Below are 20,782 nucleotides of genomic sequence, written 5' to 3'. Positions count from 1 at the left end.
TATTATATATATGACTATATAGATATGCTCCTGATGGCAAGCAGTAGCAGTGCAAATTAATGCTCACAATTTTCCCATGTGGTAGGCAAGTGTATTTCTTCATTTTGCCAGGGAGAACGCGAAACATCAATGGCATAATCAAAGTCTTAGTGCAAACAAGAGATTAACAGTGAAATTCCCTGGAGAATCTTGGATCTCTCATTTATTCCCTTTTGCCTTTCACAGTGTCTTACAGATTCTGTGGTAGCAGTGAAGTCACTTGTGTTCCTCAGTTGTGCAAGGTAAGGATCTTCTGCTCATGAGCTCCAGCTGGCATTGTAAGCTACCCTTGTAGCTGTCCCAACTGAAGAAGAGAAATTTACTAATGAAATGTAAATAGGCATTACTATATCTTAAATGTACGTTAAATTTGGATCCTACTTTTGTTTCACTATTGCAGTGGCTTATTCTACGTTCTCACGCCATGCCTTATTGACAGTCACTATTTTGTGCTAGGTGTTTACAAATTAAAAGAAAAATAGAGTAAAATTCAAAGAATTTTAAATGCAGGGGAGAGGGTGATAAGCTTTCCTGTCTTGTTTAATGAAAGTGTAGCTTTTGCTCAGTTTCTCTAACAAAAGAGTGCAATGTAAGTGTGAGCCTAATCAGACACTTCTGGCTTCTGATGAGATTTATGACATCTTTTGAGTTTGTTGAAGCTTTCCAAGACTAATGATACTGAATCATTTGGCTTGTTAATCAGGATTTCCCTCATCTAGATGACTCTTCCAGAAAATCTGGATCAAGATCTCTCTACCTCAGTTGAAATCAGATGTTAATTTCCTTCCCAGGACAGGATAAGGTGCTGTGAACCAACACGGATATTTTCTACAGCCTCTTAATGTTTCTGAAGATAAGCTATCTCCAGACTAATCTAGAAAAAGTCCTTTGCTTTTATATTCTAATGTGAACTCTAATGAGAAGAAGAAGTCTAAAATACAGCTAATTTACATATGCTTTTGAGATCAGTTTTTCTTCCAGTCCCTATTCTAATTTAGCTGAGATCAGCAGAAAATTTCCTCTCTTGCTTACTGATGCCGCTGAGTGTGATTTGCCATGAGGGAGTATGCTTCATTATGTGCAGAGAACCAAGGCTGTGACCACAAATTTGAATTGTAGATTTTACATGTTTCCTGTGGTAACAAATTCTGATACCATAAATGTTAGACTGTGCAGGATCAGACAGAAAAAAATAGCCTGCAAGTGGCAGTTTTGTCTTACTGTAGCATGAGAAGTGACAAAGAGCATTAAAAAAAATTTCTTGCTTAGAGACTGTGCTTTTTATAAATGTCCTTTTTCCAATGTTTTCTCCTTCTGAAAAGCCTACAGTGTTGGCAAACCTTCACCATGTGTACACAGACTTTTTCCCACTAAAATGACAGACTTCTTCCCATTAAAAATTGTATTTTTCACTACTTTCTTTTGCAAATGTTTTTCCTGTGTTTGCAAAGCATCACAGCATTTTAGAGCCTATTTGAAAATCTTTAGCAAATCTGAAGACATTTCTGTTACTGGGCTTCCAGAACACAAATCCTTACAGTGACAGTCAAAAGTCAAAAAGACAAAAAATGCATGGAAGAACTATAATAACCACTGGAACAGAAACGAATAATCAGGAATGAGAAATCAACAGGGTGACTTTCATTTAACAAGTATGAACTACAAAGAACATTCTTTTTCTCCATCATGAATTTGTAAGCTCCATTCATTACTGTTTCCTGTAGCTTTCATATTAATAGAATCTTTGTTCCTACCACCCTGTCCCCTGTGTGGCAATTTGATAGGACTGTAGTGTCAACACCCTTACTTGTAGGGATAGAGAAGTTATGCCGTGGAAACTGAACTATGTGGTAGATAAGAAACACTGTGGAAGGATGATCTCCAAAATATCCGAATGGGAAAACCAGTCTCGCATTGAGGTAATGGTAAAAGGCATAAAGTAGATTGGAATTTGTTGTGTGCTTTGAGTAAAAATGTTGCTGTGCTTTATATTTGGAGCTATGAATGCATGCCATAAAGAGACTATTACTTTTTCAGTCTTACTGTGGTGTGACTGCTTTGCAAACAGGGCAATTTGCATCATAGGCAAAGACAGTGTATTGTGGTGGTAATCTACTCAAAGCTGGTTTTCTACTCCTGTATGGAAGGAAAGGTGCCTTCTCTACATGCTGCCAAACCAGAATGTCATGAAATTAATAGAGCTGCAGACTCAAGTGACTACTATTGTAATTTAATGCAGATCTTGCTGTATTTTCAAGTTTGGGTAGTGGCATATCATAGTGTGCAAGGTTTTCTGGTAGCAGTTGTTTGAACTGTGAATTGTTCAGAAGGCACTCTAGTATGATGCAGTATCATACTACTGAAGAACATAATTCTCATGGAATAGCTATCTAACACACATTTGATTACTATTAATATCTTGTGAGTAGTGAGAGATGACAGTATCAGATTCATATCACCATTAGAGAACTGCTGTATGGGGTATTGTACAAGTGATCATCAGTGAATTCTATAAAAGGAAACTGGAATTTTCAGCATATTCATAATGACTGGATAAGCACTTTTTTGTCTTTCGTGACACACTGCATCATGACACAGCAATACAAAAATAAGTTAACAACTATATGAAAAATTGAACAAATGGCTCCATAACTAAGACTAGTAAGTTTTGTTGTTTCACATGGGATCCATGTACTAAACCAAACTTCTGTCACTATGGCTTATATTCCAGATACTGTCAGCATTTGCCAAAACCCTGCGTTTTTGATAGTATCTGCCAGGAAAAAAAAAAAAAAAAAAGGTTATTTTCTCCCCTAACTGTAGGATTCATGCCATTTTTGAGGTCCCTTCTGAAACTATTCTAACTAGCAAATGTTAATATTCTTGAGTAGAAATGGGATCTTTATAAAATTGGAATTTGCTCTAAGGCACATAGCACTTGTTTTCAGTCATATAAAATATGGAGATCACAACTGTAAAACATGACATTGTTAGCTGTAGAAAAAGACCGCGCATTTTTGATGCACAAAAATGTTTTCATAACATTTTTCTCCCACCCAGAAAATGTTTGTATGTTGAATCTGTTATTTTTCATGAAAACATGCTGATATTTTAATGGTAATTTTATTGTAATGGCTTTTTGAGACAAGATGGAATAGGTAATCAAGAGTAGAAGGAGAAGTCATGATCACAGAATAACTAAATAATGTTGGCTGTGGTATCAGATTAGGTCCTGTTTCTTCCATATGACTGGACAAGGAGGAGATATAGTATTACTGTTTTTTAAAAAAGACTTAACGGGCCTAGTTTTCATTCTGTTTTAAAGCAAGAACCAAAATGTTGAAACCTAGACTCAGGTGACATGACAAAGGAGACTTGTTTTCTGGCTAGGTGTACCTGTGTCATGGTTTGATCCCAGAGGGCAACTGTGCACCACACAGCCTTCACTCACCCCTTCCCTCCACAGGCTCTGGGAAGGAAAAATTTAATCAAAAGGATAAGGACAGGGAGGCGTTACTCACCCATTAACAGTCACTGGTAAAAGAAAGGTAAAAGACTCATTAGGGGAAGAAAAAACATCACTTTAAACAGAAACAAAATCAACACTTAACAGATAGAATGGGACAGTGAGAAGCCCCCCACCCCTCCCTTCTTCCTGGGCTCAGTTTTGTACCTGATACTTCTACCTCCTCTACTGGCAGCACAGGATCAGGGGATGGGGAGTGCAGTCAGTCTGCTGCTTCTTCCTCCAAGGCTTGGGGGAAGCACTCTAAGCACTCTTCTGCATTTTTGCCCCTGCTCCACATGGCATCCTTCCATGTGTCTCTGCACATGTTGCAGTCCTCTCAGCATCAAACTAAAACAACTGGGGCTTCTTCCCACAGAGTCACAGGGTCCTCCACAGGCTGCAGACAGATCTCTGCTCCTCTGGTGACCTCCTGTCCCAATCCAGTGTCAGGGGAGGTGGGGAGGTTTCAATATGATCCCAAGAGTGAGATTAAGACACAAATGGGGTCAAATGTCATATATACAAAACAGGTTTTCGTTATTAAAACAGTGAAGAGGGGTATTGATAGGACGGAATGGAAGGAAAAGGCAGAAATAAAGCAAGGATGTGGGATAGGACTGCAAGAATAGTCACCACCATGGATCCAGCGGCATCCCATTGGTCCTCAATCTTCAATTCTTCGGTGGTGGGTGCACACGGATCTGGCTTCCATGGTGAGTGTACACACAGCAGAATTTTTTGCTGCCTTTTTAAATTCATTGTAACAGCTGATTAGCATATCTGCCCACCTTTAGGTTTTTTCCTCTGGTCCCATCGGTTTTGTTGCATCTGGCTTCTGGGCAGGAAGTTTGCCTCTTGTCAGTTCATTAGCAATGCATGCATGGTGTGTGGCCTACACAGTAGGGCCACAAATGGCTACACCATGGGGCCAGCTCAGTACAGTCTGCCCCTTTGAGGCTTGTCTAAAGAGACCAACATTGCAACTGCAGAGAACTGGGGGGTTCATCTTCAATACACTCCTGCTTCTCTGGGCGACACTACCCAGACCAGTTCACAGGCCACAGCAGCTTCTCTTGGAGGTTTGCACAGACACAAGCAAGCTTTGAGACAGTCATAGGACATTTCAGTCTCTCACACCTCCATAGGTAGTAGTGGGGGATGGCACTGCCCTCTCACCATGGGATGCAGGGAGGCGTCTCTGCTCCGGCACACCTCCCCCTCTTCCTTCTTCTTCCTTCCACTGACCTCGGTGTTCACATAAGTGTCCTTTTCATAACTCATCCTCAAAGTTTCCAGCCCACTCTCAGGTTCTCCTTCTTAGAAATGTTATCACAGAGGCACAGCCACCATCCCTAATTGGCTCAGCCAATGGATCTGAGTCAAAGCTGGGGCAGCCCACTGCTGTAGCCCCATCCCCTGCTACCAGAAACCCTGCCACACAAACCCAGCACAAGCTGATAGCTGATGATGCTTCTGACTGCCTCTGAATCTTTAGCACAAGAGTGGATCCTCAGCTGATGTAAACTGGCATAGCTTCATGACCTTTGATAACCAAATCTGACAATCTGAGAGAATGGTGGAGTGGTAGCCTTAATGAAAAACAGTTGATTTGGAAGATGGATACAAATGGACTGAAGAATATCTCTAAATTTAGTCAATACAGCTATGACATAGATGTGTGCTCTTTTGCAAAGGCTTAGGCTGCCTTCCTCAGGCCCACTGCTACCACGTGACCCCTTTAGATTATGGCCTGGCAAAGGGGGCTTAATATCCTCTTCTGAGGAGATTTCTCACTTCTGCCTGAGGGGCAAGAACTCTTGAGGATTTTTTTTTTTTTTTTCCTAAAATTTCAATTCTCATTTCTGACTGCTGAATGACTGTGGCCTTCAAGAAAAAAAAAAACCTACAAGAGTATTTAAATTTTTAAGTGGGATTTTGGTTCAGGTCCTCTTTTAGTATGGTCTCTCAGTGCTTTTCCAAACTAGATTTTTGTCTAGTTAATGGAGGTGAAGGTAAAGGTAAATTGCTTACAAGTATACTTGAAATTACAAGACCTCCTCACCTTGTTAATGTATAGAAACCAGTAAAGTAGGACGTTAGTTTTAACATTAACCGTCAGCTGTGTTTTACTAGCTTTTATTATTCCTGTACTTTACTGCAATGTATATATATAATTTCACAGAATCACAGAATGATCTAGGTTGGAAAAGACCTTGAAGATCATCCAGTCCAACCATTAACCTAACACTGACCGTTCCCAACTAAACCAGATCCCTCAGCGCTATGTCAACCTGACTCTTAAACACCTCCAGGGATGGGGACTCCATCACTGCCCTGGGCAGCCCATTCCAGCGCCCAACAACCCCTTCTGGAAAGAAATGCTTCCTAATATCCAGTCTAAACCTTCCCTGGCACAACTTGAGGCCATTTCCTATTGTCCTATTGCTTGTTACTTCATTAGACTCATCCCCAGCTCTCTGCAGGCTCCTTTCAGGTAGCTGTAGAGGGCGATGAGGTCTCCCCTCAGCCTCCTCTTCTCCAGACTAAACACCCCCAGTTCCCTCAGCCGCTCCTCATACGACCTGTGCTCCAGACCCTGCACCAGCTCCGTTGCCCTTCTCTGGACAGGCTCGAGTCATTCAATGTCCTTTTTGTAGTGAGGGGCCCAAAACTGAACACTGGAATTGAGGTGAAGCCTCACCACCAGTGCCAGTACAGGGGTCAGATCCCTTCCCTGTCCCTGATGGCCACGCTATTGCTGACACAAGCCAGGATGCCATTGGCCTTCTTGGCCCCCTGGGCACACTGCTGGCTCCTGTTCCTCGGGCTGTCAATCAACCCCCCCAGGTCCCTCTCTGACTGGCAGCTCTCCAGCCACTCCTCCCCAAGCCTGTAGTGCTGCTGGGGGTTGTTGTGGCCCAAGGGCAGCCCCCGGCATTTGGCCTTATTGACACTCACACAGTTAGGCTCAGCTAGAGTAATGATGAATATGAAGGAGATGACTAATTGCTGTGGTTTATAGATGTGAGATGAGATCTTTAGGACATCTGTGGGGAAGATCAACCATGTCTTTGCAAATTCTCAACAATATGAAAATATCTGAAAGTGATGAAAAGTAAAGCTACAGTTAAAAGGCCTGGAATATTAATTACCTTTTGGTACTTTGTATCCTTAGAGTCAAGCTTCAGTTATTCAAAATCAGTTTTGAATAGTTAAGTGCTAGCATATTTGCATACTGTTTTTTTGAGGGACCTGAAATCTTTGTGGTAGAAAGCTCCTATGCGCATTTGGCCATATTATCTGTAGTAGGAGGTCCATTTGCGGAAGATTCAGTCATGGATTGATGTGATTGAGAGACAGGACACAGCTTGATGCAAGCAGAGTCAGAGAGTTTATTGCAGAAATCATTCATTTATATAGAAAGTTAGAAGAAATCAGAAGACACGCATCTTACATTGATTGGTTGCTATACTTCAACATTCTTTATCAATGCTCATTGATTGGTAGTTAATTAAAACTTTAACAACAGGACTGTTTACAACTAAGTTGTTTTTGCAGACACTAAGTTGTTTTTCAGAGACTTTATATTTTCTTCTTCTCCGGCGCCACATGACTCATAGGGGCAGTAACTCTCCCCCACATCATTGCTTCTTTACTCCCCTTATCAGGCTGCCCAAGGCTTATGGTCTACAAGTTCTAGCACATCCCCTTCTAACAACAACAGTGAAGCAGGGCGCACCGTCCTGTCTGCTTCTTTCAAGTACTGTCCCACATCTCCCCCTTCCTGTTGTACAAAAAGAATCTTTTTCATAGAGCGTTCCATCAATTGTTGCAAACATTGTAACAAGCAAGGCAGAAAAAGCAATAAGAGAATAAAACCAGCTAAAGCATAAACAATAGTTTTTACTAAGCTTCTAAGCCATCCTGATAACCCCCATTCTCCAAAAAGCTTGTCTAACCAATCCCAACTATCATCTTGTTGGAGTTTAGAGACTCCTTTTTTCTTCCATGCTAATCACTTCTTGCATTTTTCTTTGATCTCTTCCTAGGACAACCACAACATACACATAAAACCCAAGGTTTGCAATACCCACACTGAGTACAGACAGGTACTCCTTTGTCTTAACTCATGTAACAATCTTCAGTTTATGAAGTTTGGTGAATATCTTCTGCAGCCCCAAAAGGATCAGGGAGTTGTTGTTCAGGAGGATGATCTACAGGTTGAGCAGAGTCCTCGCTGGGCTCGTCAAGAGGTAGGGATTCACGGAAAGGACACATGTTCTTTGCTGGAATCCACCTGGGGCCTTTTTCTGTGGAAACACAAGCATAGCCTCTTCCCCACGTGACAAGGGGATATGGTCCCATTATTTTACCTGTTTCTGGGTCACGAACCAACACTGGAGCTTTGACTCGTGTCTCAAACGAGGCATTCATGTTAAAATGTCGAACTATCGGAGGATTATTATCTAACAAAGAACAATTCAAAAAGTTAAAAACATACAAAGCTTTCTGTAGTCGTTCCTCAGGAGTGGCAATCCCTGCTCCCCCCTTTTGTTGTTGTAATAAACGCTTTAAAGGCTGATGAGAACGTTCAATCAGAGATTGACCCGTAGGGGCATGAGGGATGCCAGTAATGTGAGTTACACCCCAGGAGTCAAGAAAGGCTTTTGTTGCAGTTGAAACATATGCAGGACCATTGTCTGGTTTTATCTGAGAGGGTATGCCCAAAGTGGCAAAGGCACGCGTCAAATGTTTACGAACATCACATGCTTTTTCTCCTGTATGACAAGAAGAAAATAAAACACCTGAAAAGGTATCAATAAAAGAATTAATATATTTTAGATTAGCAAATTCTGGATAATGCGTAACATCTGTTTGCCATAGCTGTAAGCTCTGTAGGCCTCTAGGATTAGCTCCTCCTGCTATTGATGGAAAAGAATGCCTTTGGCAGTCAGGATACACGGTGATAATACTAGATGCTTGTTGAGAGGTAAGGCCAAACTGTCGTTTGAGTCCTCCAGCATTCTGGTGAAAAAAGGAATGGCTGAGTTTAGCTTGTGCTATGCAAGCTGGCAATACTTGTACTGGGAGCATTAGCATATCTGCTTGTCGATTTCCTTCTGCAATAAAACCAGGTAAAGAAGTATGTGATCTGACATGCATAACAAAATAAGGATGAGGACGAGAATCTAAAAGAAAAATAAGCTCTTGCAATAAAACAAATAAATCAGAATGTGAGATATTACATAATACAGATGCTTCAGCTCGCTCAACAATTCCTGCAATGTAAGCTGAGTCAGTAATAAGGTTAAGTGGTGTGGACCACCTTCGAAAAACTCGAACAACTGCATTCAGTTCCACTATTTGGGGAGAACCAGGAACAGTCTCTATATCTGAGTTCCATTGATCATGCTGGTTGTCCCACCACAAGATGACTGATTTGTGTGATTTTCCAGACCCGTCCGTAAATACAGTAAGGGCTTGTAGTGGTCAATCACTCTTTCTTTGGCCTGGATATCAAATGAATGTTGGCGTTGAGCAGCTTATGAGGAGGTGGATGGGATGTAAGTTGACCCATATAGTCTGCTAATGCCATACTAAAAGTGTCTGATTGCTGATAAAGCCATTGTAAATATATGTTTGTCACAGGTAAGTAGATATAAACAAAGTCTTTCCCTGATGTTAGTAAGCGTTGTCTGGCTTTGATTATCAGAGAAGCAAACATTTCATGCTGTGTCAAAATTGTTTTTGTAGATTGATTCGGCAAGAAAATCCATTCAATAATTCATAGTGGATCTGTTTTCTGAGAATCCCATTGAAAAATCAGCGCATGAGGTTGTCGAACAGGGTTCAAAATAATTAGATGAGATGGTAGTTCAGGGCCCCATTGATGAGCTTGCCTGTTTGTGATCACTGCGGCAACCTTTTGCAAAGAGTTAACAGCCTCAGAGTCAAGACTGCGAGGAGAAAGTAAGTCAGTATCTCCTTTGAGCAGTTCAAATAAAGGATTTAAGTCTGCATTAGAAATACATAACAGTGGTCGAACCCAATTAATTGTTCCCAACAGTTTTTGTACATCATGCAGATTTCTAATGTTTGTCTGTATCTGTAAAGGTTGAGGAATTATAGTTTGAATCCTGATGCGCCAACCTAAATACTTAAATGGTGGTATTTTCTGAATTTTTTCCAGCGCGATACAGAGACCTGCTGAATTAACAGCAGTCATGACAAGGGCTACAGCTTCCTCCATGACCTCGTGATGTTGTGCAGCCACTAAGATGTCATCCATATAATGATATAGCAAGACACTAGGCATTGCAGTCCTAACAGGACTGAGTACCTTAGCTACATACCACTGACAAATTGTAGGACTATTCTTCATTCCTTGTGGCAGCACAACCCACTGGTATCTTTGCAATGGAGCTTGCATGTTGACGCTTGGAACTGAAAAAGCAAATTTAGGAGCATCATCAGAATGTAGTGGGATATTAAAAAAGCAATCTTTAAGATCAATGACAGTCAAATACCAATTCCGAGGGATCATAGTGGGGGATGGGAGTCCTGGTTGGAGGGCTCCCATGTCTTCCATAGCGTCATTAATTTTTTTGAGGTCGTGGAGCAAGCGCCACCTGCCGGTTTGTTTTTTAATTACAAAAATAGGTGAGTTCCAAGGACTAGTAGAAGGCACAATATGCCCTTTGGTTAACTGTTCCATAACTAATTCTTGGAGGGCACGAAGCTTTTCCAGTGGTAGGGGCCATTGATCTACCCAGATAGGAGTATTGGTTTTCCATGTTAATTTAAGGGTGTCTCGTGCTTCAATGACCCCTTCTAAAAATGAGTTTGGATGGACATACCCCACTGAGACAGCACATCACGTCCCCACAGAATCAAAGGAACAGGTAACACAAAAGGTTTAACAGAGGCTACATGCCCCTCTGGACCTTGAATTTGGATTAATTCTGCACTTTGGCGGCTGTTACTAGTTCCTCCCATTCCAGCTAATGCATGGGACACGTTAGTCAGAGGCCATTGTGGAGGCCACTTCGCCTGAGATATTATTGTGTCATCCACTCCAGCATCAATAATTCCACTTAGTACTACTTGCTGTCCCCTGCAGATAAGAGTACATTGGCATATGAGTAATTCCTGAGAAATAGATTGCATCCACAGGGTTTGTGGGTTTCCTGTAGACCCAAATCCTCCTTGCCTTGTAGGAGAGGGATTAGGAATGAGGGAGTCCGCCCCTGCTGGAATCAATATTAATTGCGCTACACGACTACCTTTGGGTACCGTGCAGGGAGGAAACGGAGTCCATGCCATAATTTTAATTTCATCAGTACTATCAGAGTCAACGACACTTGGTAGTACAAAAGGCCCTGGTAATGTGGTAGATGATCTTCCTAATAACAGCGCCTGTGTATTAGAGGGTAAGGGTCCTGAAACATTTGTTGACAGCAAGTGAACTGAGCGATCAAGTAACGTTACTGTGTGAGCGGTTGCCAGGTCCCGTCGGGCAGTTCCGGCTGTTGCTGGACGCAGGCTTGTGGCGTTGTCACGTCTCTCCGGGGGGGTTGGAATGTCGGCTGCGGAACTTGTATCTGCACGCGTCGCCGCCCCGCGCTCCCTGAGCAGTTTCCCTGTATCAGCTTGCCCTGGAAATCATACTTAGACCAACACTGATTAGCATAATGACGCCCTTTTCGGCATCTAGGGCAGATTCCAGGGGTTTGATGCCTACCCCTCGCATTCATAGCCAGGCAGTTCTTTTTCAAATGCCCCTGTTTACCACAGCCGTAGCAGTTCCCCATGCCTGACGGACCAGGCATGGCTTCAAAGGCAGAAGCCATGGCCTCATATTTATGATCTATAGTGCCAATTTTGTTACAAGCTTCCACCATTTCAACCAATGTAGGATTCCGATTAGGGAGGGATTTCAAGAGTTTTTTGCAATCCGCATTAGCATTTTCTGCAGCCAATGTTAACAATAAAATCTCCCGTACTTCCGCATTATCTATCTGACGCTCCAGAGCCTGTTTTAGTCTATCAATAAATTGCATATAAGGCTCTCGAGGTTTTTGAGTAATATTTGTAAGAGCTTTCCGTGGCTTTCGTGTGTCAGGGACTTTGAAAAAAGCTTTTTTCGCTTCCTCTCGGACCGCTTCCAAAACCTCTCGAGGGATATCCCGTGCCTGAGCTACCGGATCAGTGTGCTGACCCGTGCCTGTAAGATGTTCTATAGTTAAAGCAGCCACAGCCTGATTTTCATGACCTGCGTATGTGAGAAGTGCCTGGAGCCCTCTTCTCCAGTGCGACTCCCACCGTGAAAACTGAGTCGGGGTTAACAGTAATTGCGCTAGATACTTTAAATCATGAGGAGTCATAACATAAGTGTCAAAAGTAGAGGATAACAGGCTCACGAAATAAGGAGAGAAAAGCCCATGCTCAGTAATGGTACGGCGCAGATTCCTAATTACAGAAGAAGGCAAAGCTTCCCATTGTACCCCTCGACCCTGATGTATTACAGGAGCAACTGTCATTTTACCAATCTCAAGATTCCCCTCCTTTAAAGCTTGACATTTTATCTTAGCCCGCACATCGCGTGAGTTAGGGGGAAATAAATCTGGCTCCTTCTCAAGATCTATTAGCTCCAGATCAAAGGGGTCATCCTCGGGAGGATAATTTACGGCACTGGCCTCTGGAGGTCCTTGGCAGCTTTGATTTTCAGAAGGCAGAGAAGGGACCGTGGGGGAATTCCCTTTTGCTTTTACATCGCCATCATTACTCTTTTCTTGAGCTTTTATGATTTCAAAAATGATTCTCCACCACGGAAGCATATGCTGTGCTTCTACATTCCCCGATATGGCAGAGTCCCACAACTTCACCCCCACATCGTCCCAAAATTCCCACGTAAAGATACTAGAAGCGGTTACATCGGGCATCTTTGTCTGCACCCATTTAAGCACAGTTTTAAGATCATGCCCAGAAATAACTTTCCCGTGCTTTTCAAGAAGAGCTTTCATAAGCTCGTATACGTCTCTTTCTGGGGAAGACGCTTGATTCCCCATGTTTCGTTTCCCACAGCTCACCTCTCTACCCGGAGAGATTTATTGCTGGCCAGGTCCTGCTTCCTTTCAGCAGCTCACTCGACGTTTTGCGGGACTTGCAGCAAGCCGCGCAGGCAGGCGGTTTCTGGGTCCAGTGATCACGATGATTGGTCGGGTCGCGTCGTCTGACACGCGTCGCTCGGAGCACGTCGGCCGATCGGATCACGTCGCTCGGTCGGATCACATCGCTCAGTTGGATCACGTCGGGGTCACCAATATGCTGCGATTGAGAGACGGGACACAGCTTGATGCAAGCAGAGTCAGAGAGTTTATTGCAGAAATCATTCATTTATATAGAAAGTTTGAAGAAATCAGAAGACATGTGTCTTACATTGATTGGTTGCTATACTTCAACATTCTTTATCAATGCTCGTTGATTGGTAGTTAATTAAAACTTTAACAGCAGGACTGTTTACGACTAAGTTGTTTTTGCAGACACTAAGTTTTTTTTCAGAGACTTTATATTTTCTTCTTCTCTGGCGCCACATGACTCATAGGGGCAGTAACTCTCCCCCACATTATTGCTTCTTTACTCCCCTTATCAGGCTGCCCAAGGCTTATGGTCTACAAGTTCTAGTACATCCCCTTCTAACAACAACAGTGAAGCAAGGCGGACTGTTCTGTCTGCTTCTTTCAAGTCCTGTCCCACAATGGATTGATTAAGAAAGCTCCTGGTCTTATATACTTCTTTGGTTACCATCTTTCACAGAAGCTGCAAATTAATAGCACCTTTTAGGACATTGAATCTATCCTTTGTCCACTGCAGAATTGTTCCTAACAGCAAAAATTTTTTGTGGTGGTTCACTAATCTCAGTAAGGCACAAGTTCAGTAATACAGACCACACAAACTCACCTGCATTCAGATTAATGACAGGAGAGTATCGACATGGATTTGCACATCTCTTCTTTATAGGAATGAAGGGTGCCCTGGTTTTGGCTGAGGTATAGTGAAGTTCTCTTCTTGGTGGCTAGAATAGTGCTGTGTTTTGGATGGGGTTTGGTGTGAGAAGAATGCTGAAAGATGTTCATGTTTTCAGTTGTTGCTAGGAAATGAAGGATTTTCCAGCTCCCCATGTTCTGCTTGCGCACAGCTGTACAAGAAGCTGGGAGGGAGCATGGCCAGAGCACTGGACCCAAATTAGCCCGTGAAGTACTTTATATCACGTAATGTCATGCACAGCATATAAAGGAGGGGCAGCCGTGAAGGAGGGGGGGTTCTTTATCGCTTCCAGGATTATGATTGCATGATCTTGGTATTTCAGGATCACTAGCCAGTAATGAATGGGATGAGTGTCAGTCAGTGGGTGGTGAGCATTTGCATTGTGCATTATCTGTTTGTACTGTCTAGTATTACTATTTTGGTTTATTACTATTTTTTATTTCAACCTACAAGTCTCCCTTTATTCCTCCAATTCTTTCCCTCGTCCCCTGGGCGGGGAAGGATGAATGAGTGACTGCATGGTGTTTGGCTGCTGGATGGGTTTAAACCATGATGAGGGATAAATCAAGTTCTTTATTTTTTTCATGATGTTTCATAGTATTGATGTCTCGTTAATGCAGCATTTTGGGTACTAATTTGCAAGGAGCTGACAGAAAACAAACAGATCTAATAGCCATTTTCTATTGCACAGATAATTATAGCCTACATTAGTAAGTGCTTGGCCATACTGCACTTGCAGCTTTGTTGGAGTGAACTGGAGTGAATTTGAAATTAGTCAAATGTCTGTATTTTATTAATGGCATGTGAGTTATTGACTGTGGGCCTTCTCCCCCTTGATACTAAAAGAAGGCTTTAAAAGAATTAACGCAGTGGTAGAAACCAAGAGGAAAATAAAGTTTTTCTTTCATTTCTCCTTGTTTATTGCAGGAGTCACTTCACTGATATCAGTAGTTATGCTTATTGAAACAATCTAAAGGTGATTCAGATGATTCAGAGGCACCTAGGAAAGTCTGTAAAATTAAATGGTGTGCAGTACAAAGAGCTAAAAATGGATAGAAAACAAAGTCATATGTCTCATGAATTTCTTATGACAAATACCGGCCCAGTGAAAGATTAGTACATTCACTGGATCATAGGCAATTGACTTAGCTGTGGAATTACACCACTAAAATAATTTGTGACTGACGATACAATTGCTAAAATCCATTTTAAATGGTGCTGCATAGCAGTTACCATTCAAATCTGTTACTGTCACTTTTACTGACAGTAAAAGGAACTCTGTTCAATGTGTTCCACTGAATCAGAGAAATGAAAAAGTAGCACAAAATAATTTTACAATTAGTTTTCAAACTATTTTATAAAAAACCCGAGTGTTTGCTAAAAACTTGTGGCATTTCAGACATGTCACAACACCTTCCTTCTTCTGGCCTGCTTTCTTTCCCAAGGCCGTTCCTTTATCGTACAGAAGGCCATAATGTACCTCATTTTTTCTCTTTGTTAACATATCAGTCCTTTGTTATTATAACTGTACCCTGGGTTTTTTCCTCTGTTTACCTCAGGTGGCTGCGACCAGCTCCTGCAGGGAGCTATGGCCTTTCTCTCTGCAAGCCGTTCTCCAACAGTGTTGCATTGATACACAACGAGCAAAGCAGCTGGGGCCATTTTTCAGCTCTGATGAGAAATTTTTTAGCATTCCTTGACAGGTCATTCTGTCAAGTCACCTCCTTTTTCATCAGCACGCAGAACCATGGATATTTCTGTCTGCTGAATACACATAGATGATTGTTGATAGGTTGCTTGATAAGTTCCAAGATACAGACATTCATTCAAGAGAGAAACAGAGGTGTGATCTTGCAAAGACATGATAGTATGTACTTCTGACACCAGCAGAAGGTTGGGTCTCTGAGACTTAAGCAGTAATATATTATTTTCTGATTGTTTAACTTAAGTTAAAGTATGTTTGAAATAGTTTTTCAGAAAGAAAAATATGTCCGACTGTTGTACCAATTTACAGAAGAAAAACACATTTCCTCAGGAAAACACAATGACTAGATTTTTCAGTTATTGTTGAATCTGTTTATTGTCTTTTTTAACTGCAGAAAGTGAGTGAAAAAGTTGGAGGTGCAGAAGGAACCAAGCTAGATGATGACTTCAAAGAAATGGAAAGGGTAAGTCTAAATACAGATGTGTATATTTGTTATTACCATTCATTTTTCCTTTCTAGGACAGGAATTTCAAAGCCTTTTTCCCCTGAATCACTTAAATAATTTTGAAAGACTTAAATTTTATTCATCAGGACTGAGCTTTCTGTTTCTTATTTCTTTTTGCTTTCTAACTGAGGCATACATAATATATGGCACTCTTTATAATGCCAGCATTTCATTCAGAGATTGAGGCTGATGTCAGCTACAAATTGGTTTCAGTTAAACCATTGTAAAGGATCTCTGAAAACAGAGACTCTGTCTACAAGATGGTCATTTCCGTGGCATAGATTGTCTGTAATTCTTAGCTCCTTTGAGCATCAGTCAGCAGGAGCAAGAGCTGTCTGCTTTTGAAGTGGATTGGCAGTGGCACTGAGATTCACAGCTTCACATTTGCAGGTTAAGAGATCCTGTTAGGCAGCCTCCACTGGCAAAATGCCTTAGGTAGATGGGGCTAATGCCCCAGCATACTGCTTGGTGAGGTTGGCAGTGGTACTGCTGAGTGTTTCTATGGAGAGTAAAAAAAAAAAAAAAAAGCCACAGCTGTGTGTGGCAGTGATAATATTTCATTTGGAAGGATCAGTAGGAGCAGGCTTTTTTCTGGCTTTGACTTTGAATAGTGCTGTCAAATCCTGTAACACAAGCTAGTGCTAGGTGATTTGTAGGGTACGTACCTGACATAAAATTGATCAAGAGAAACAGAAGCTATTTATCTGTACATTTGTATAGTGAGATGGGGGAAAAAGCCTTGAATGGAAAACAAAGGAGACGGGCATATCTTTTGTACTTCTTAAAACAAAAGAATTGCATAGTAGGCTTCTCCCCTTCCACCCAGCTTGCCTTTGAGTGTGCTACAAGTATAGGCACTGCCATCAAGACTGGAAGATGTTAACAAAGATTTAGAAAACTAAAGCAAGGTTTAGAGTGGAAAATAGGACATTGCAGCAGCCAGAGGTCAGTCCCACGTGGTGCTTCTGGGTGGCATGGGTCAGCAGCCCAGGAGCTGAGAGCACTGTGAGTTGAGAAGATAATGGAGTAAACTCGTCAGCTGCTTCCATGCTCCACTGCCTGGCCCTCTGTCCCTTGCCAGCTTTTCTGGAGGCAGTGGACATGCTCCTTCTGCCTATTCTTGGCCTTCTGTTCCCTCACCCCCACTCTTCTCTGCAGTCTTCTAGCCATTTCTGGGCTTTCTAGCAGTCAGTTCAGCTGCTTCCTAGGCCAGGCAGACCTCTTCTGCTTCTTTGTGTAAAGCATAGAGCAAGACCTGGCAGATGGCAGTAGCAACAGGAAACAGAAAAGATGTCAATCACAGCATGCTGCAACCAGCCTATCTCAGGTGTTCTTTTTTAAAATAGGAACTTGCCATTGTGGTAAAGGAATTCGCTCTGTGGAACATAAGCTACCCTGCAGAGAAACACAATGTGTCTTCATAAATGCAGAGTGCAGGACAGGTTATGGGGATCCCCAAATCTGCCAGAGCAGCATTTTTTTTTCTTTGAAGCCTGATTCAGTGAGGGAAAATAGTTGCATACTTTGCCATATGCAGCTTAGAAAGCTGATATGGAGTACTTTTTAAGAAGGCAAGAATTCCTGTTACAGTAGAAGAAAGTAATGCTGTTCAGTTCTAAGTATTTTAAATTCCAAAATATAAAAAAATTCTTCATGGAGTCAGCCAGGGGAAATAAATTGTCAGTGTATCCATGCTGATAGGTTTCTTCAGATTGTAAACTGAGAGATACCTAGTATTCCTTACCCCAATTTTAATCACTCTGAAAGAGGTAGACAGCCCATTTTATCACTGGTGATTGGTTTTGATTGACTGACATATGCTTTCCCCTCTTTTTGCCACTTATTAGGGGACCAAAGATGCCTGATTCTTCAGGTAGTTTTCAGTGACTGTTCTATCAAAAGTTTTCCCCTATTGTGGATGCTTCCCAGGGTGATGTAAAGTACCAGCACAGTACAGTGAGTCATATCAAATTCCTAACCATCCTGAGGTATTTTGTACTAATGGCCTCACCCGAGAATAGATCTGCTATAAACTGAAATGGTGGACTTGTGCTTTGGTAGTTTTCCAGGTATTATCACCACTCTGGTACCAAGGCTGTTCTCAGGGACACAAAAATATAATTCTAAGAAGAGTTAAAAGAATTTATAAGAACAAAAAGAAGAGAGAAAACATCTTACTTTTGTCTAACATGTTTTTTTTTAATGTTTCTTTTTGTTTAACTCTCTGTCCTTTAGAAAGTGGATGTTACCAGCAGGGCAGTTATGGAAATAATGGCAAAGACGATAGAGTATCTTCAGCCCAATCCAGGTAATGTAATTTCACAGTCTCACAGTACTTGAAGCACTTTTTGAAAATACTCTTCCTCACCAATATATATAGTCTGAGGCAGATCTCATCATCATTGGTATACTTAAGAGTTAACACAAAGTTGTTGAAGTTACTGAGAAGTAGAAGATAGAGATGAGTACAGGCTTCTGTGTTAGGCTGAATGGAGACTGGCTCTGAGTCTTGCTTTCCTTTTGTGTGTTCCTGCTTTAGGTAAGGGGGCAGCATATGCCCAGAAACCAAATGCAGGCATCTGAATGTCAGCACTGTTTGAGCTGAATTAGAGATCTTAGAGATTCATGGAAGTACAGCCCAAATTCACTCATTCAGTGTGAGGAATTTGTTTGCTAATAGCTGGAAACAAACTTGAACCTGTGTGAAATATTGTAACTCCAGTGTGGTAGGATGAAAGACTGTTGCTGGTATATCTTAATTGATGATACTTTTATGTTAGACCACAGAAGAAAGGAGGATAGTTTGATGATGCTGCCAATGGTTTGAAAAAACAAGAAACAGTATTTGCAAGTTCAAGAACTGATAGAGAGAAAGTAATGATGACCAGAACAGTTTCTATGTCAACAGATGAAATACTGTTTATGACTTGAGTCCACAGCTTCATTGCTCATCATCAACAAGCACTCTGCAGGAAAAGCAGTAGGATTGACAATCATTATGGGGCTAGAGATAAAATTGCTAACTACTGTCACGCTGCTGTTGTGCAACATTGTATACACTGAGTAATAAGCTTTCACCATTTAGTGCTTCTCTAGCTGCCTTCCTGACACATCTGAATGATTATGATTGCAGTGAATCATGAAAGAGGCTCACAGCAATGGCAGAGAGCAAAATTTCTGGAAGTAGCTAAGGGTGTGATTTCAGGCACCTCAGGCTAATGTAAGTTTGCAGTGCTGCTGGAAAGAGCATTTTCCATACTCTAGCTACACATCCTTTCATCTGCTTGTGTCATGTGCAATTAGGATCAGAAAATTAAAATTGTAGTAGGCAAGAGGAAGATTTATCTTATTGCATATCAAATGATATCATGTTATTGATTCTACATCTGGGCAATGGTAGCAGATGGAGTAAGAGGAAAGGAGGACTGACTCTTTTCAGCTCTCACCTGATCTTAGATTGTTTTATGACAATTGCAAAAGGGCTTCCTATAGTGATAAGAATTGCATGGAAAACTACTTTTTTCAATAAAATAAAAAACTTCCTCTTTAAAATTCTCCCTACAACTATATTACTATTTGTCTGGGGCACCAAAAATGCTGATTTCTAGTATTTACTGTTTATTTTCTCATTTTCGTAAAAAATATAAACATTACATTGGGAGGAGTGGGAAAATCTAATAAAAAAAAATTTCTTTAACAGAATATTTTTTTTAAAAGTTTACCTAGCTTTGGTAGGGAGAAGAGGGTTTGGGATGTAGCACGTAGTCCTTGGTAAGTAAGATATGCTCTGAAAAAATATATATGCTTGGGTAACAGTACTGCAGTGCTAGAAAGCAGTTGCTTCTTGGTGTTCTGAAGGATCAGTAAATGAAGTATGCAGCATTGTCTGACTTCAGTAAACAGTCAATTAATGCTGGAAGGGAAAAGGAAAGGGGAAAGAAAGGGAAGAGGAAATTAAAGACAAAGTTTAGTGAGTTTATTGAAATAGTTGTTGGCCTGAGGTTGGCCTGAGGTTAGTGTGAATGAAAAAGATAGACTTCTCAATTATGAAAAAAACTGAAGAATAGCTGAAAATAACTAAAATTGAGCAGGATGAAGTCTCAAAGACTTTCCATGAAGATGTGCCTGATCATAATGTCAAGAAAAAGAGGTGCAGGGTGAACAAGAATGTAGTTCAAAGATGAGTACGAAGAGTGATCAGTTGAACCCAGTGCTGAAGTTTCTTTCAGATTCTTTTAGTGGTATTTTTATGATTCACCATGGCTCTCTGTTAACACTTAGTACGAAGGTGAGTAATTAGTGACACCAGAAAGTCAGTGTAAAGGAGAGGGAGTTCAACTGGGAAAAGAATCAAGCATTCAGGTCACTTCCATTGGTGTTTTGTACATCTCTGCCTGTCCTCACTCAGGTTGAAACATAACTTAGAGAAGAAAGCACATGGCACTGGCACAATGAAGCAATAGGAATGAAAAGGGCTCAGGATAGGATTTTGAGAGTGACTAGGCACGAACTTACTTCTGCTTGCATGGAAGTTACTGGAGTCAACTTTAACAGAAGAAAAGTGAATGAGACCACTGGTGGATGTATTCTAAGATTTCCTACTAAATCAGGATTCTAATTATTAGATTAATCGTTGAAGCATGAATTTTTCTTGCTTACCTTTCTTCTCTTTATGATTTATTTCTTGCCCTTCCCTTATTGTCCTTTTATCTCTTTCATTCTTTCCTGTACCTTTTCCTTTTTACTCTTTAACTGCCTCTCCAGAATATAGCCACTTAATTTTTTTATATTCCTTTACATTTTTCCTTTTATTTCTGAAAATACTTCCATTTGTTCCTGTTTTAATTCAGCTTGCTGCCTCCATTCCCCTGACTGATTTTGTTTGTGCCTTAGTTCCTTTTATGCTTCTATATTTTCTCATTGCCACCATCATTTTGATGTCATTTTTAAAGGCCAGACACCATTAAAATGCAGTTTC

General features: G+C 41.2%; 1 protein-coding gene across 2 annotated transcripts in view; it reads left to right on the top strand.

Annotated features, from left to right (window-relative positions):
- Positions 1 to 20,782, top strand: part of SH3GL2 (SH3 domain containing GRB2 like 2, endophilin A1) — a 76,325-nt gene that overhangs the window by 41,640 nt on the left and 13,903 nt on the right. Inside the window, exons 1-3 of one of the 2 annotated variants that reach the window (XM_026866334.1) lie at positions 244 to 281; positions 15,694 to 15,762; positions 18,040 to 18,112. In XM_026866334.1, the coding sequence (XP_026722135.1) occupies positions 15,754 to 15,762; positions 18,040 to 18,112 (82 nt within the window). In that variant the 5' untranslated portion in view covers positions 244 to 281; positions 15,694 to 15,753. Of the gene's footprint in view, positions 1 to 243; positions 282 to 15,693; positions 15,763 to 18,039; positions 18,113 to 20,782 lie in introns of those variants that run through there. The other variant, XM_026866333.1, reaches the window with a different exon arrangement.

The sequence above is a fragment of the Athene cunicularia genome (assembly GCF_003259725.1).
Source record: "Athene cunicularia isolate RWA chromosome Z unlocalized genomic scaffold, athCun1 chrZ_part2, whole genome shotgun sequence".
Lineage (NCBI taxonomy): Eukaryota > Metazoa > Chordata > Aves > Strigiformes > Strigidae > Athene > Athene cunicularia.
This window is presented reverse-complemented; position numbering and strand designations above follow the sequence as displayed.